This window comes from Marmota monax, unplaced genomic scaffold, assembly GCF_021218885.2.
Source record: "Marmota monax isolate L192 unplaced genomic scaffold, Marmota_monax_Labrador192_F-V1.1 WCK01_AAM20220418_F8-fsc00027, whole genome shotgun sequence".
Classification (NCBI taxonomy): domain Eukaryota; kingdom Metazoa; phylum Chordata; class Mammalia; order Rodentia; family Sciuridae; genus Marmota; species Marmota monax.
The window spans coordinates 2,173,971-2,189,158 of NW_026694617.1; the positions used below are offsets into that span (position 1 = coordinate 2,173,971).

At 37.5% G+C, this 15,188-nt stretch overlaps 1 protein-coding gene across 1 annotated transcript in view; it reads right to left on the minus strand.

Annotated features, from left to right (window-relative positions):
• Vwde (von Willebrand factor D and EGF domains) overlaps positions 1-14,748 on the minus strand; it is a 71,574-nt gene extending 56,826 nt beyond the window's left edge. Inside the window, exons 1-2 of the mRNA XM_046422421.2 lie at positions 14,274-14,748; positions 7,602-7,780 (exon numbers count right to left, since the gene is read on the minus strand). Coding sequence (XP_046278377.2) covers positions 7,602-7,780; positions 14,274-14,748 — 654 coding nt within the window. The remainder of the gene's footprint in view (positions 1-7,601; positions 7,781-14,273) is intronic.
• Positions 14,749-15,188: the final 440 nt, after the last annotated feature.

Consider the following 15,188-nt stretch of genomic DNA (forward strand, 5'->3'; position numbering starts at 1 on the left):
CTATACCGCCTGATTCACACTTCCTGCTTAGCATTGTTTTTGCTATTCTGGGTCTTTTATTTTTCCATATGAATTTCATGATTGCGTTCTCTATTTCTACAAGAAATGCCGTTGGGATTTTGATTGGCATTGCATTAAACCTATAGAGAACTTTTGGTAATATCGCCATTTTGATGATGTTAGTTCTGCCTATCCATGAACAGGGTATATTTTTCCATCTTCTAAGATCTTCTTCTATTTCTCTCTTTAGGGTTCTGTAGTTTTCATTGTATAAGTCTTTCACCTCTTTTGTTAGGTTGATTCCCAAGTATTTTATTTTTTTTTTTTGAGGATATTGTGAATGGAGTGGTTGTCCTCATTTCCATTTCAGAGGATTTGTCGCTGATATACAGGAATGCCTTTGATTTATGCGTGTTGATTTTATATCCTGCCACTTTGCTGAATTCATTTATTAGCTCTAATAGTTTCTTTGTAGACCCTTTTGGGTCTACTAGGTATAGAATCATGTCATCTGCAAATAGTGATAATTTAAGTTCTTCTTTTCCTATTTTGATGCCTTTAATTTCTTTCGTCTGTCTAATTGCTCTGGCCAGTGTTTCGAGAACTATGTTGAACAGAAGTGGTGAGAGAGGGCATCCTTGTCTTGTTCCAGATTTTAGAGGGAATGCCTTCAATTTTTCTCCATTCAGAATGATGCTAGCCTGAGGCTTAGCATAGATTGCTTTTACAATATTGAGGTATGTTCCTGTTATCCCTAGTTTTTCTAGAGTTTTGAACATAAAGGGATGCTGTACTTTGTCGAATGCTTTTTCCGCATCTATCGAGATGATCATATGGTTCTTATTTTTAAGTCTATTGATGTGGTGAATAACATTTATTGATTTCCGTATATTGAACCAGCCTTGCATCCCAGGGATGAATCCTACTTGATCATGGTGCACAATTTTTTTGATATGTTTTTGTATCCGATTCGCCAGAATTTTATTGAGGATTTTTGCATCTAGGTTCATTAGAGATATTGGTCTGTAGTTTTCTTTCTTTGAAGTGTCTTTGTCTGGTTTAGGTATCAGGGTGATGTTGGCCTCGTAGAATGAATTTGGAAGTTCTCCCTCTTTTTCTATTTCCTGAAGTAGCTTGAAAAGTATTGGTATTAGTTCCTCTTTAAAGGTTTTGTAAAACTCTGCTGTATACCCATCCGGTCCTGGGCTTTTCTTAGTTGGTAGTCTTTTGATGGTTTCTTCTATTTCCTCAATTGATATTGGTCTGTTTAGGTTGTCTATATCCTCCTGACTCAATCTGGGCAGATCATATGACTTAAGAAATTTATCGATGCCTTCACTATCTTCTAATTTATTGGAGTATAAGGATTCAAAATAATTTTTGATTATCTTCTGTATTTCTGAATTGTCTGTTGTGATATTGCCTTTTTCATCCCGTATGCTAGTAATTTGAGTTCTCTCTCTTCTTCTCTTCGCTAGCATGGCTAAGGGTCTGTCGATTTTGTTTATTTTTTCAAAGAACCAACTTTTAGGTTTGTCAATTTTTTCAATTGTTTCTTTTGTTTCGATTTCATTAATTTCAGCCCTGATTTTAATTATTTCTTTCCTTCTACTTCTTTTGCTGTTGTTTTGCTCTTCTTTTTCTAGGATTTTGAGATAAAGTATGAGATCATTTATTTGTTAGTTTTTTCTTTTTTTAAGGAATGAACTCCAATCAATGAATTTACCTCTTAGAACTGCTTTCAATGTGTCCCATAGATTCTGCTATGTTATGTCTGTGTTTTCATTAATCTCTAAGAATTTTTTAATTTTCTCCTTGATGTCTTCTATAACCCATTGATCATTCAGTAACCTATTGTTCATTCTCCAAGTGATGTATTCTTTTTCCTTCCTTCTTTTATCGTTGATTTTCAGTTCCATTCCATTATGATCAGATAGGATGCATGGTATTATCTCTACTCCTTTATATTGTCTAAGAGTTGCCCTGTGACATAATATATGATCTATTTTTGAGAAGAATCCATTTGCTGCTGAGAAAAAAGTGTAACTGCTTGATGTTGGGTGGTATATTCTATATATGTCAATTAAGTCTAGGTTATTAATTGTGTTATTGAGTTCTATAGTTTCCTTATTCAACTTTTGTTTGGAAGATCTGTCCAGTGGCGAGAGAGGTGTGTTGAAGTCTCCCATGATTATTGTATGGTGGTCTATTAGACTCTTGAACTTGAGAAGAGTTTGTTTGATGAACATAGCTGCACCATTGTTTGGGGCATATATATTTATGATTGTTATGTCTTGTTGGTGTATGGTTCCCTTAAGCAGTATGTAGTGTCCCTCTTTATCCCTTTTGATTAACTTTGGCTTGAAATCTATTTTATTTGATATGAGTATGGACACTCCTGCTTGTTTCCGAAGTCCATATGAGTGATATGATTTTTCCCACCCTTTCACCTTCAGCCTATGTATGTCTTTTCCTATCAAATGCGTCTCCTGTAGGCAGCATATTGTTGGGTCTTGTGTTGTGATCCATTCTACTAGCCTGTGTCTCTTGATTGGTGAGTTTAAGCCATTAACATTTAGGGTTATTATTGAGATATGGGTTGTTCTTCCAGCCGTATTTGTTTATTTATGTTACTAAACATGGTTTGTTTTCCTCTTTGATTATTTCCCCCCCCCTTTACTGTCCTACCTCCCACTGTTCGTTTTCATTGTTATTTTCCATTTCCTCTTCCTGTAATGTTTTGCCAAGGATGTTTTGAAGAGATGGTTTTCTAGCTGCAAATTCTTTTAACTTTTGTTAATCATGGAAGGTTTTAATTTCATCTTCCATCCTGAAGCTTAATTTCGCTGGAAACACAATTCTTGGTTGGAACCCATTTTATTTCAGTGTTTGAAATATGTTATTCCAGGATCTTCTAGCTTTCAGAGTCTGTGTTGAAAGATCAGCTGTTATCCTGATTGGCTTACCCCTAAATGTGATCTGCTTCCTTTCTCTTGTAGCTTTTAAAATTCTCTCCTTATTCTGTATGTTGGGCATCTTCATTATAATGTGTCTAGGTGTGGGTCTCTTATGATTTTGCACATTCAGCGTCCTGTAGGCTTCTAGGATTTGGGATTCTGTCTCATTCTTCAAGTCTGGGAAGTTTTCTCGTATTATTTCATTGAATAGATTGCTCATTCCTTTGGTTTGAAACTCTGTCCCTTCCTGTATCCCAATGACTCTTAAATTTGGTCTCTTGATGTTATCCCATATTTCTTGGATGTTCTGCTCATGGTTTCTTAACAGTCTTGCTGAGCTGTCTATGTTCTTTTCAAGTTGAAATACTTTATCTTCATTGTCTGATGTTCTATCTTCTAAGTGTTCTACTCTGCTGGTAGTATTCTCAATTGAGTTTTTAAGTTGGTTTATTGCTTCCTGCATTTCTAGAATTTCTGTTTGTTTGTTTTTTATAACCTCTATCTCCCTGTATAGTTGGTCTTTTGCTTCTTGGATTTGTTTATGTAATTCATTGTTGAAGTGATCTTTCATTGTCTGATTTTGCTGTCTGATGTCTTCCTTGAGACTCCAGATCATCTGAAGCATGTATATCCTGAATTCTTTATCTGACATTCCATCTGCTGCAGCTATTACCTCTTCTAACGTTGAGTTGACCTGCATTGCTTGTGGTCCTTTCTTTCCTTGTCTCTTCATACTGTTCGCGTTCCTTTCTACTTGGTGAAACTGTTGTGCTATTGAATTTTCCCCCTATATATTTATATTGGTCTTGTATAGTTGCAAAGTCTCCCTCGCAGGCGCGGGCGGCGGCTCTGCCCCTCCTCCAATTGGAGCAATGTGTCTACCACGCCGGCAGGCCGCTGGCCCTGCTCTGCCGGTCGGTAGCAGGTCCGCCTACCTTGCAGGCGTGGGTGGCGGCTCTGTCCCTCTGCGGGCCACTAGGCTTGTTCTGTCGGTGGTCACAGTTCTGCCTACTTTGCAGGCGCAGGCAGCGGCACTGCCCCTCTGCAGGCCTCTGGGGCTGTTCTGCCAGTGGGTCGCAGGTCCGCCTACCTTGCAGGCGCGGGGGGGGCGGCTCTACCCTTCCTCAGGCCACTGGGCCTGTTCTGTCTGTCGGTTGCAGGTCTGGCCTGTTCTGTTGGTGGTCACAGTTCCGTCTACCTTGCAGGCACGGGGGGAGGGGGCGGCTCTGCCTCTCAGCAGGCCGCTGCTCCTCTTCTGCTGGTGGGTCGCAGGCCCGCCTACCTTGCAGGAGTGATTGGAAGCTCTGCCCCTCCGCGGGCCACTGGGCCTTTTCTGTCGGTTGTCACAGTTCCGCCTACCTGGCAGGCGTGGGGGGTGGGGGGTGGCTCTGCCCCTCAGCAGGCTGCTGGGCCTGCTCTGTGGGTGTTCACAGTTCTGTCTACCTTGCCGGCGCAGGGGGAGGGGGCGGCTCTGCCTCTCAGCAGGCCGCTGCTCCTCTTCTGCCGGTGGGTCGCAGGCCCGCCTACGTTGCAGACATCCTTCTCTTTTGTATGCAGGGATAGTAGTTCCCATTCAAAGTGCTATAGTGAAGTGTAAATGAAGCAATGTAATCTAAAAATTCTATGACCATAAATACACAATTCACAAAAAATAATACAGATGTCTAATGCATTAGAATATTTGGTATTGGAAAAGGCATATCTATCTAGTTCTGTGGGAATTAAAAATTAGCATTATGTTTTATTCATATATTTATATATTTTTTATTTAGGTGCTGGGGATTTTACCCAGGGTTGCTTTACCCCTAAGCTTTTCATTACCCCCAACACTTTTCATTATCTTGAGACAGGGTCTCACTAGGTTGCTTAGGACCTCAATAAGTTGTTGAGGCTGATTTTGAATTTGTGATCCTCCTGTCTCAGCCTCCTGGATCTCTGAGATTATAGACTTGTACCACCATGTCCATCAACATTATGTTTTAAATAACTGTATATATCAAAGCCTCAAAAAGACATTAGTCTTCATTAATTTTACATTTAAAAATAAATCTTACTAAACACACTAAAATGATGACAAGATTATATGTACATTTACTAAAATTGTAGAATTAATTATTATGGCAAAATTCTCAATGTGCACATATAGGACAATCACATAAGTGCATACAGTATGTTCTTATTACAGAATACTGCTTTAAAACTGATGTAAAGATTTTATAAATGGAACATTCTAATCCTATGCTATAACTAAAAAAAGCATGTTACACATTTGAACATAAAGCATGACCTACAAAACAATATATGTAAAAGAAAAGCAAATGTTAATGATAGTTATTAATGTGTTGATAGATTGTGAATAATCGCTGTTCTATTTCTATCCTTTCTTTATTTCCTTAGCATTCTAGAATACACATGTATTATTTTAAATTCAAAAATAGAAATTTATTTAAATAGACTTATATTTTCCTGTAAGGAAAAATAAAATACTATTGAGTCTTAACTTGAATGCTCTAAATCCTTGGTTCAAAAAGGGAATAAGAGGTTGGGACAAGGAACTCTTCTCCACAGGGCACAGGAAAACCATTTTGTTTTTACAGTTGGGTGAGATTCTGTGATATACAAATGATCATTTCAGCCAAAGAAAAAGGGCACAAATATTTAAGAATCTAGTGAAGTTCATCCAATTTTCTTAAAGGTTATTTTTAAATTCTGACTTTTTAGCTACTTGTAAATTAAATGTCACAAAGTGACAAGCAAATAAGCAAAAAAGAGAAAAGAGACTTAGCTACAATGGCATAAGTCAAAATAGAATGTCTTTAAAATATGAGTGTCTTTTCTGAGGTTTTTTTACATTACAGCTTAAACAGAAAAAGAATTTCTGCTTCTGCATAATTTGCAAAGTGTATATACTGATAAGCAAAATAAATCTTCTGAGACATAATCCTGAATGATATGGTCTCACATCAAGTGTTAAACAGTAGCTTCATGTCCTCTAGATCAAACTAAAAATTAACTTTAAGAATGAAATCACACCTAATGCAGTGAAATTACATATAGGAAAATCATGAGTGATGAGAGCACCTTTAGTAACTTGACAAGTGTGACATGGATGCATTTCTTGAAAATTAGAGAGTCTGTCTTAGTTACCTATCACATCTGAACACTTGCTTATTCCTGGACTCTGTTGGAGGCTTGTGACAGGGAAAAGGGCTCATGCCGAGGGAGATACTGCATATTGTACAGCCTCCTCCCAGGTAATGACTTCAATTATGTGATTCAGACTCTGCCTGTGTGCACATCTTTAAAATGAAGTAACAAAAGTAACCTCAAAGCCTCAGTGGGAGATCAAGTGAGGTTACCTAGGTGATCATGTCCACCAGGGCAAGAAATGCATGAGCTGCAACATAAATGTCAGTTTCAAATCCTTCCTTTCCATTTTAATCCTATAACTGGGGAGGTTGGGGTAATAAGTTCAGTTTTAAGAGATTCAGACTTAGTCTCATGCCTTAGATCATGTGGTTAAAATGTGATAGCATAGTGAAAGTTGAACTGCAAGTCTAACTGTCAAAAGTGTCATTATCAAGTAGAGATGATGTCTATGTCATAATAGCATCTTCAGCTGAATGGAGACTACTGATAAATTAGGGGAAACTTGCATTTGAAAATCACAATTTACACTAACTGGACTTCTCAGTGGAAATTCAAGGAAGATCATGACAAGGACTGAAAGTTGACTGAAAAACACCTAAGACATCCTGCCTTTGGATTTTATTTTACTTGTGCTTATTCTTTGAGACATTTTGGAAGAAAATGAGTTTGTAAAGTAAGTCATTTTGCTTAGATCATAAACAAGACACTGTCAGGATGAAAATCATATCATGCATTCAAGACAGTAAATTTTGTGAAAAGTTAAGTTGCAGAAAATTAGATCTGGTGTGACTGAATGTAAAAAAAAGTTCAAAAACAGACAAAGTTAAACAGGATGTGCTTAAAAAACATATACTTGTCTGTTCATAAGTGAATATAAAGGAAGTAAGTTGGACACACCAATTGTGGGCTTACAGAAGAAGTCACAGTGGGATGAGGCCAGAGGCCTCTGTGTATTCAATTTGCTGCAGATGCATTGTCTGCATGTTGGGTCAGGAAATACTTGGAGATTTCACTGCCAAGCTGGTTCTCTTCAGTTTGAAATAGGAGGTAGTAAGCTTATTAATTTCAAGCCAGCAGAGTCAAACCAAAGCACAAAAACATACAAAATTTACTGTTTGCAGGTTACCTGTGGTTAAGCAGAGGAGCCCTATAGACTGACTGACTGCCTATGTTCAAAGTTTGGCTTTGAACTGGAAACTATTAACTAGGTGACTCTAGAAGGATTATGCATGAGAATATCTGTGTCCTAAATAGTTTGATGAAAAAAAATAATTACTGGTAGATTGTAACCTGGAGTTATGAAAATTATTTAAGATATTGCAGACTGCATGGAGCACAACATCATTACCATTACTATTATCTTTACACTAGGCTATGCCTTCAAATTACCTCAAGCTAATAATTAAACTAACATTTCAGCATAGGAAATAAACTGTAAATAATAAGACTCAATCCTTATATGAAAATGCACATAAGAGGTGTGAACTGAAGTACCTCAACACATTTAGTTGGCATCTCAGCAGGTCTGTCAAAGAGGAGAAATCGATACCATCCAGAAGAAAGGGAATGATCACATATCATCTCTTGAGCAGCAGACTGCTGGAGGTGCATCGAGTCAAAATGGATACTTCTGTAAGGACTCTGAAGAAACCTGTGGCCCCCAGGAGAGCATTCTGGAGATAGACAGAAAGATAGGTGAGCATTCTGGAGATAGACAGAAAGATAGGTGTTCTTTGTGAAATGTGTTTTGCTCACTGGCATAATTCAGTCTTAAAAAAAAAAAAGCAAATAAACTCACTTTTGCCCATAGAGACCATCTGAAATCTCAGGGTCTCTTAAAAAGTCAAAGGTGACTTTTCTTGAACTTTCTATAAACACAATAAACAAATCAAGAAAACTAGAATGTATTGTTGAGTTACTTAAACCTTTCAGAACTTTATTTTCTTTTAATCTGAGTAAGGCAACAGAACTAATTGCTCTTGGATTAGAATATGTTTATTATGTCCATCTCAAGTCACAGGCCCTACAATGTCATAATGTCATTATGACCCTCCACAAACAGCTTTCTTCCAAAGTAAATACAAAAATCCCAAATCCTACCTCTGCCAGATCCTGAAATGCAATAAAGTGAACTAATCTTTTAATGTCGATTCCATTTTTGCAATTTGTGAAGCACCTGGTACAGGAAGGAATATAGTTTTAAAGTTCAATCTTCCTCCTTCCAACCCCCATCCTGGGGATAGATAGAACCCAGGACCTTGCTCAAATTAGGCAAGGGCTCTACTATTGAGTACATCCCAAAAACTGAGCAACCTCTCCAGCCTGCCCATCTTCTTTCCTTCCCTCCTGCTTGCCTCCCCATCTTCTTCCTTATGTCCATCCTATTGAAAGTACCATTTTACAATGAAGCACAAGAAAATGAATGGTTGAAAGAAGAAGGTTGGAAGAAGAAACAAGAACATGGAGGAAGAAACAGTTCTGATGTTCTTCTAGGGAACCTGTTTTCTGAGCAGTCTTTGCTTGACCTGGAAGATACTTTTTCTGCCAAATTCCACATAGGCAGAACACAAAGCTCCTTTCCTCAGCAGGAGGAAAGGAGAGAACAGCAGGCAGAAAAACAGTCTTCCTGTCTGTTTTTGTGCCAAAATCCTGCCGTTTTTGTTACTATAGCTCTGTAGTATTTAATGTCTGATGATGCCGCCCTCATCACTTTTCTCGATAAGGATTGCTTTGGCTATTCTGGGCCTCTTGTTTTTCTAAATGAATTTCATGACTGCTTTTTCTATTTCTGTGAAAAATGTCATTGGAAATTTAATAGGAATTGCATTAAATCTATATGGAGCTGTTGGTAGTACGGCCATTTTGACAATATGCATTCTGCCTGTCCAAGAACATGGGAGATCTTTCCATCTTCTAAGGTCTTCCTCAATTTCTTTCTATATTGTTGGGTAGTTTTCACTGTAGAGGTCTTTCACTTCTTTTGTTAGGTCGATTCCCAAGAATTTTATTATTTTTTGAGGCTACTGTGAATGGGATAGTTTTCCTGATTTCTGTTTCAGCTGATTCGTCATTGGTGTATAGGAATGCAATTGATTTATGGGTATTAATTTTATATCCTGCTACTTTGCTGAATTCGTTTATGAGTCCTAGAAGCTTTTTGTAAATTATTTACTGTCTGTAAATAATTTTTGCATCTATGTTCATGAGGGCTATGAAGTTTTCTGGCTCTTCTAAATAAAGAAATGTCATGGGCAAATAGGGATAATTTGAGCTCTTATTCATATCCCTTTAATTTCTTTCTTTTGTCTAATTGTTCAGACTAAGGTTTCCAGGACTATGTTGAATAGAAATGATCAAAGAGGCATCCTTCCTTGATCCAGTTTACAAAGGGAATGCTTTCAATTTTTTTTTTCCATTTAGAATGACGTTGACCTTGGACTTGGCATTGATAGCTTTTACTATGTGGAAGTATAGTCCTACTATCCCTAGTTTTTCTAGTATTTTGAAGATGAATAGATGCTCTATTTTTGTCAAATGCTTTTTCTGCATCTATTGAGATAATCATGTGATTCTTGTCTTTAAGTCAATTGATGTGATGAATTATGTTTATTGATTATTCTGAATGTTGAACCAACCTTGCATCCCTGGGAAGAACCCCACTTGATTGTGATGAACTATCTTTTTAATATGTTTTTGTAAATGACTTGCCAGTATTTTATTAAGAATTTTTGCATCTATGTTCATGAGGGCTATTGATCTGAAGTTTTCTTTCCTTGATGTGTCTTTGTCTTGTTTTGGTATCAGGGTGATACTAGCTTCATAGAATGAGTTTGGACAGGTTCCATCCTTTTCTATTTCATGGAATAATTTGAGGAGGATTGATGTTAGTTTTTCTTTGAAGGTCTGATAGAACTTGGCTGAGAATCCATCTGGTCCTAAGCTTTTCTTTATTGGTAAGCCTTTGATGATATCTTCAATTTCATTGCTTGAAACTGATCTTTTAAAATTATGAATGTCCTCCTGATTCAATTGGGTAGGCCATATGTCTCTAGAAATTTGTTAATGTTTCATGATTTTCTGTTTTATTGGAATAACAGTTTTCAAAGTAGTTTCTGATTATCGTCTATAAAAATGGCAGTTATTGGCACAAAAGCAGACATGAAGAACAATGGAATAGAATAGACGACACATAGGCATACCCATATAAATACAGTTATCTCATACCATACAAAGGTGCCATTAAAGTACATTGGAGGCTGGGCACAGTGGTGCATGCCTGTAATCCCAGCAACTCAGGAGTCTGAGAGAGGAGGATCATGAGTTCAAATTCTGCCTCAGCAAAGGTGAGCAACTCAGTGAGACACTGTCTGTAAATTAAACATAAAATAGGGCTGGGAATGTACTCAGTGGTTGAGTGCCTCTCAGTTAAATTTCAAGTACCCCTCTCCAAAAAAAATACATTGGAGAAAAGATAGCCTCTTCAACAAATGGTGCTGGGAAAACTGTATTGAATATGAATATGTATTAGAAAGAAATCGAACCCTATCTCTCACCTGGCACAGAACTCAACTCAAAGTGGATCAAGGACCTAGGCAATAGACAGAGACTCTGTGCCTACTAGAAGAAAATGTAGGCCCAAATCCATTGTATCAGCTTAGGAATCATCTCCCTCAACAAAACTCTTAAAGCGCAAGAGTAAGATCAAGACTCAATACATGGGATGATTTCAAACTAAAAAGCTTCTTTACAGCAAAGGAAACAATCAATAATGTAAAGGGAAAGCCTACAGAATGGGAGAAAATCTTTGCCAACTGCACCTCAAATATAGCATATAGGGCTGAGGATTTGGCTCAAGTGGTAGCGCGCTCGCCTGGCATGCTTGCGGCCCGGGTTCCATCCTCAGCACCACATACAAACAAAGATGTTGTGTCCTCCGAAAAGTAAAAAATAAATATTAAAAAAATTCTCTCTCTCTCTCTCTCTCTAAATATATGTGTATATATGTATATATATATATATATATATATATATATATATATATATTGCATATATACCAGAATATATAAAGAACTCAACAAACTTAACACCAAAAAAACAAATAACCCACTCAATAAATGGGGAAAGGAACTGAACAAGCACTTCACAGAAGAAGAAATATAAATGATCAAAAAATATAGGAAAAAATGTTCAACATTTGTACCAATTAGAGAAATGGAAATTAAAACTACACTGTGATTCCATCTTATTCCATTAAGAATGACAATCATCAAGAATACAAGTAACAATAAATGTAGGCAAGGATGTTGGGGAAAAGGTACGCTGATACACTGCTGATGGGACTGCAACTTGGGGCAACCACTCTGGAAAGCAGTATGGAGATTCCTCAGAAAACTTGGAATGGAACCACCATTTGACTCAGTTATCCCAAACCTTGATATATACCCAAAGGACTTAAAATCAGCATTCTATGGTGATGCAGCCACATCAATGTTTATAGCAGCTTGAGTCACAATAGCTAAGCTATGGAACAAATCTGGATGCCATTTTCTGAATGGATAAATAAAATGTGGTGCATGTATATATATACACACAATGGAATATTACTCAGCCATACAAAGAATAACTGTATGACTTTTGCAGGTAAATGGATGGAACTGGAGACTATCATGCTAAAGGGAAATAAGCCAATCCTAAAACCCCAAAAGCCAAATGTTCTCTCCAATACGTGGATGCTAACACACAATAATCAGGGGAGGAAAGAATAGAAGTTCATTGGATTAGACAAAGGGGAATGAAGGGAAGTGGGAGATGGGAATATGAAAGACAGTAGAATGAATCAGACATAACTTTCCTATGTTCATCTATGAATACATAATCAGTGAAGTTCCACATCACAAAAACCACAAGAATGCGATCCTAATTAGAATAAGTTATACTCCATGTATGTATAATATGTCAAACTACACCAATTACATACATATTACTATGTATGTATACTGTTATAATACTATATTATATATTATATATAATATTGCACATAATATAAATAATTATGCATAATTATATATAATATATGTATCACAGATAAAAATTACTATGTGTGTATAATACTATACATATATAATCCTATGTATGCATGATACATCTAAAAAGAACAAATAAAAATAAACAAATTTTTAAAATGTAGTGCATTCTCACAATGGAATATATTTCCATCTTAAAAAGAAATATATTGACACATGCTACAACATGAATGTACTTTGAAAATGTTAATCCATGTTAAAGAGGCCAGACACAAAATACAGCTAATTGTGTGATTCCATTTATACAAAATAAAAAGAGGTGGCAAATAAATTGAGATATCCCAATAACAATTACTTTTGACAGGGAGGTTAGGTAGACTGATGGAAGATATAGGGATTTGACAGCTAACAGTCCAGTATTTATTTCTTTCTTAATTGATAAAGTTGTTCTAAAGTTGCCTATAATAATTGTTGCACATATCTGTGAACATACTAATGTCATAGAAGTGTACACTTTAAGTGAGCAAATTATATATGACTTATAGCTTAGTAAAGCTGCTTGAAAAAAAATCTATAAATATTTTTATTCACCTCTTCTATTTCTAGACTACTAAAATAAATTATTAACTTTATCATGATATGTTCTTGATATGACCTGGAAAAAGATAATATTTACCTTCTGCAAAGAGATTACAAAGTTACTATACAGAGTCAATAGGGGTTATATGATCGAGAAGTAACGCATGAAAGCATCTTCCTTGATTAATATTGGTCATGCTGTTGAGAAATATTTTATCTAACTGTAATAAATGCATATTTAACATGTTATTAGTGTAAATGTGCTTAAAATATTATTTATAATAGTGTTACTAGAAATTAGGAAAGGCAGGGGGGAAGAGGGATAGAGGTTGCTTGGGTAGGTACCAAAGTACAGTTTCACAAAAGAAGTAAGTCCTAATGTTCTACAGCACAGTAGAGTGACTATAGTTCACTGTAATTTGTCAAATTTTATGAAGAACTAGAAGTTCAAATGTTCTCAACGCCAAGAAATGATAAATATTTAAGGAGATGGAAATACTACTCAAATTTGATCATTTGATATTTTATGCATGTAGTAAATTGTCACATAGTACCATCTACATATGTAAAATTATTATGTGTTAATTTAAGAATAGTCCTTCATGAAGACAGAAAATCTGTAAGTAAACCAAAGAAGGCTCAGGCCAGTTTTAACCTTTATTACTTCAGAAAATAATGAATACATTGGGTTCTGATATTCTTTTAAAAATTTTACATGAGAGAATGCATGCCCCTTCCTTTTACAAAGCAAACTTATATTAGTAAAACTGATTAAGATCAGCAAGATAAGAAGAAAATGACACGGTAAACGGTTGTAAATATTACACATGGCCTCCTCCCCCCAGCCCCAAGGTGCAGAGAGTTTTGTATAGATCAGTTTACTTCTGAAAAACATGAGAGAACTTATAATAAAGAGCAAGTCATCTTTCATTTAATGTTCCTATTTGTACTTTGGAACGTTAAAAACAAACAGGAAGAGCAAATGAACGTGGCTTTGTTTTATATCAGTTTAACTTCGAGGTATTTTAAGCTGTTTTCTTAGTCATAGGTTAAATAAGTGAGAAGGGATACTCTTTCTATAAAGATCTCTTTTACAGTAGGAAGCCTGGTTCTGACAGATAACATGAAAAATACCATACACAAAACTTAGCTTAGAGATTTACTACAGAAATACAATATTCACCAATTAATTATTCCGGGGATGAGGATAGTTGTGGGGTGGAAATCGTGTGGTTTGGAATTTAATTCTTCTGATAATTCTATCCACTTGCCTGCAGGGTACCAGACAGTCAGCGAAAGATTCTTACATCAAGTTAAAAGGAATTTAAGCAGAGTAACATCAGGAAAAGAAGAAACAAAAAACAGAACCGAGAGTCCAAAAGAAAAAGAGGAGGCAACACTGGCCTGGGCCCAAACTAAAACCGAAAGGTACCATGCTGTAAAGTGGCCGTCTCAAAGACAGAGGTGGGACAGAATGGAGGATTGGACAGTGAGGAGTGGACCTCAGACATCCACCAAGATGCCCCCATACTTTCTTCCCATTATCCTAGAAGCCAGCTCTCACCCGCAGGCAGCGCCCCTGCGCTCCCACCCGCCAGCGACCTACCTGGCTGACCTTGCGCCTGGGCCAGGAGCACCAGCGCCACCGCCAGCGCCCAAGCTTCGCCAGGCATCCCAGCTGCTGCGGGTAGGGCCACCGGCGTCTCAACGCCGGGGCGGCGGGTGCCAGGAGGATGGGCCGCCTCGGGTCTCAGCCTTTCACTCCCAAGCTTGTTCAGTCCCTGACTACTCAGTTTTCCCCAAAGCTGGTCTTCCTTTCTCTGGGGCACCACCAGTCCTTTCCCGGAATAGCGAAGAGAGCCTTTGCATACTCCCGCTCCTAGACTCCTCCTCCCAGCCTTGCAGCCTCCGCGCAGAAAACCACGCCCAACCTTGTCTAGGGGAACCAAAGCGCCCAGAACTCCTGGCTGTGACTCCACCACCTTGGATGTCACCCGCATTCGCATTGTCAGCGGGGAGCTCGGGATGTAACTTGGCATGTAGGTTGTCCTGACATATGCTTAAAATTTAGTAATCTTAGAAACTGTTCAGATGGACTCCAGTAAAAAGAAACCTTGTAAGCCAATGCCTTATGTCTACAGACAATTTCTTAATCGCGTAATTGGCCAAGATTATTCGCTCGTATAATTGACCTTGCTTCCGGAAAGATGCTTACAACATAGGTCTCAGTGATGAGCAATGCAGGAGGGAGTAGAGATTAATTCTGCAATGATAGAATTCCTCTCCTCTGCCTCCGTTACAGGTTTTCAGAAGTGGAAGGGTCTGAACTCAGATATTACCAGGTCTATCATGTGTTTGCGGAGCCATCTCAGTTATCCAGTAGTAAACCTGTAACCCAGGATAGTTCAGCGCATGGCCACTGACCCCCTGCATATAATATTCAATTATTTGAATTATATTTATAGGTGTAGCTGCCTCT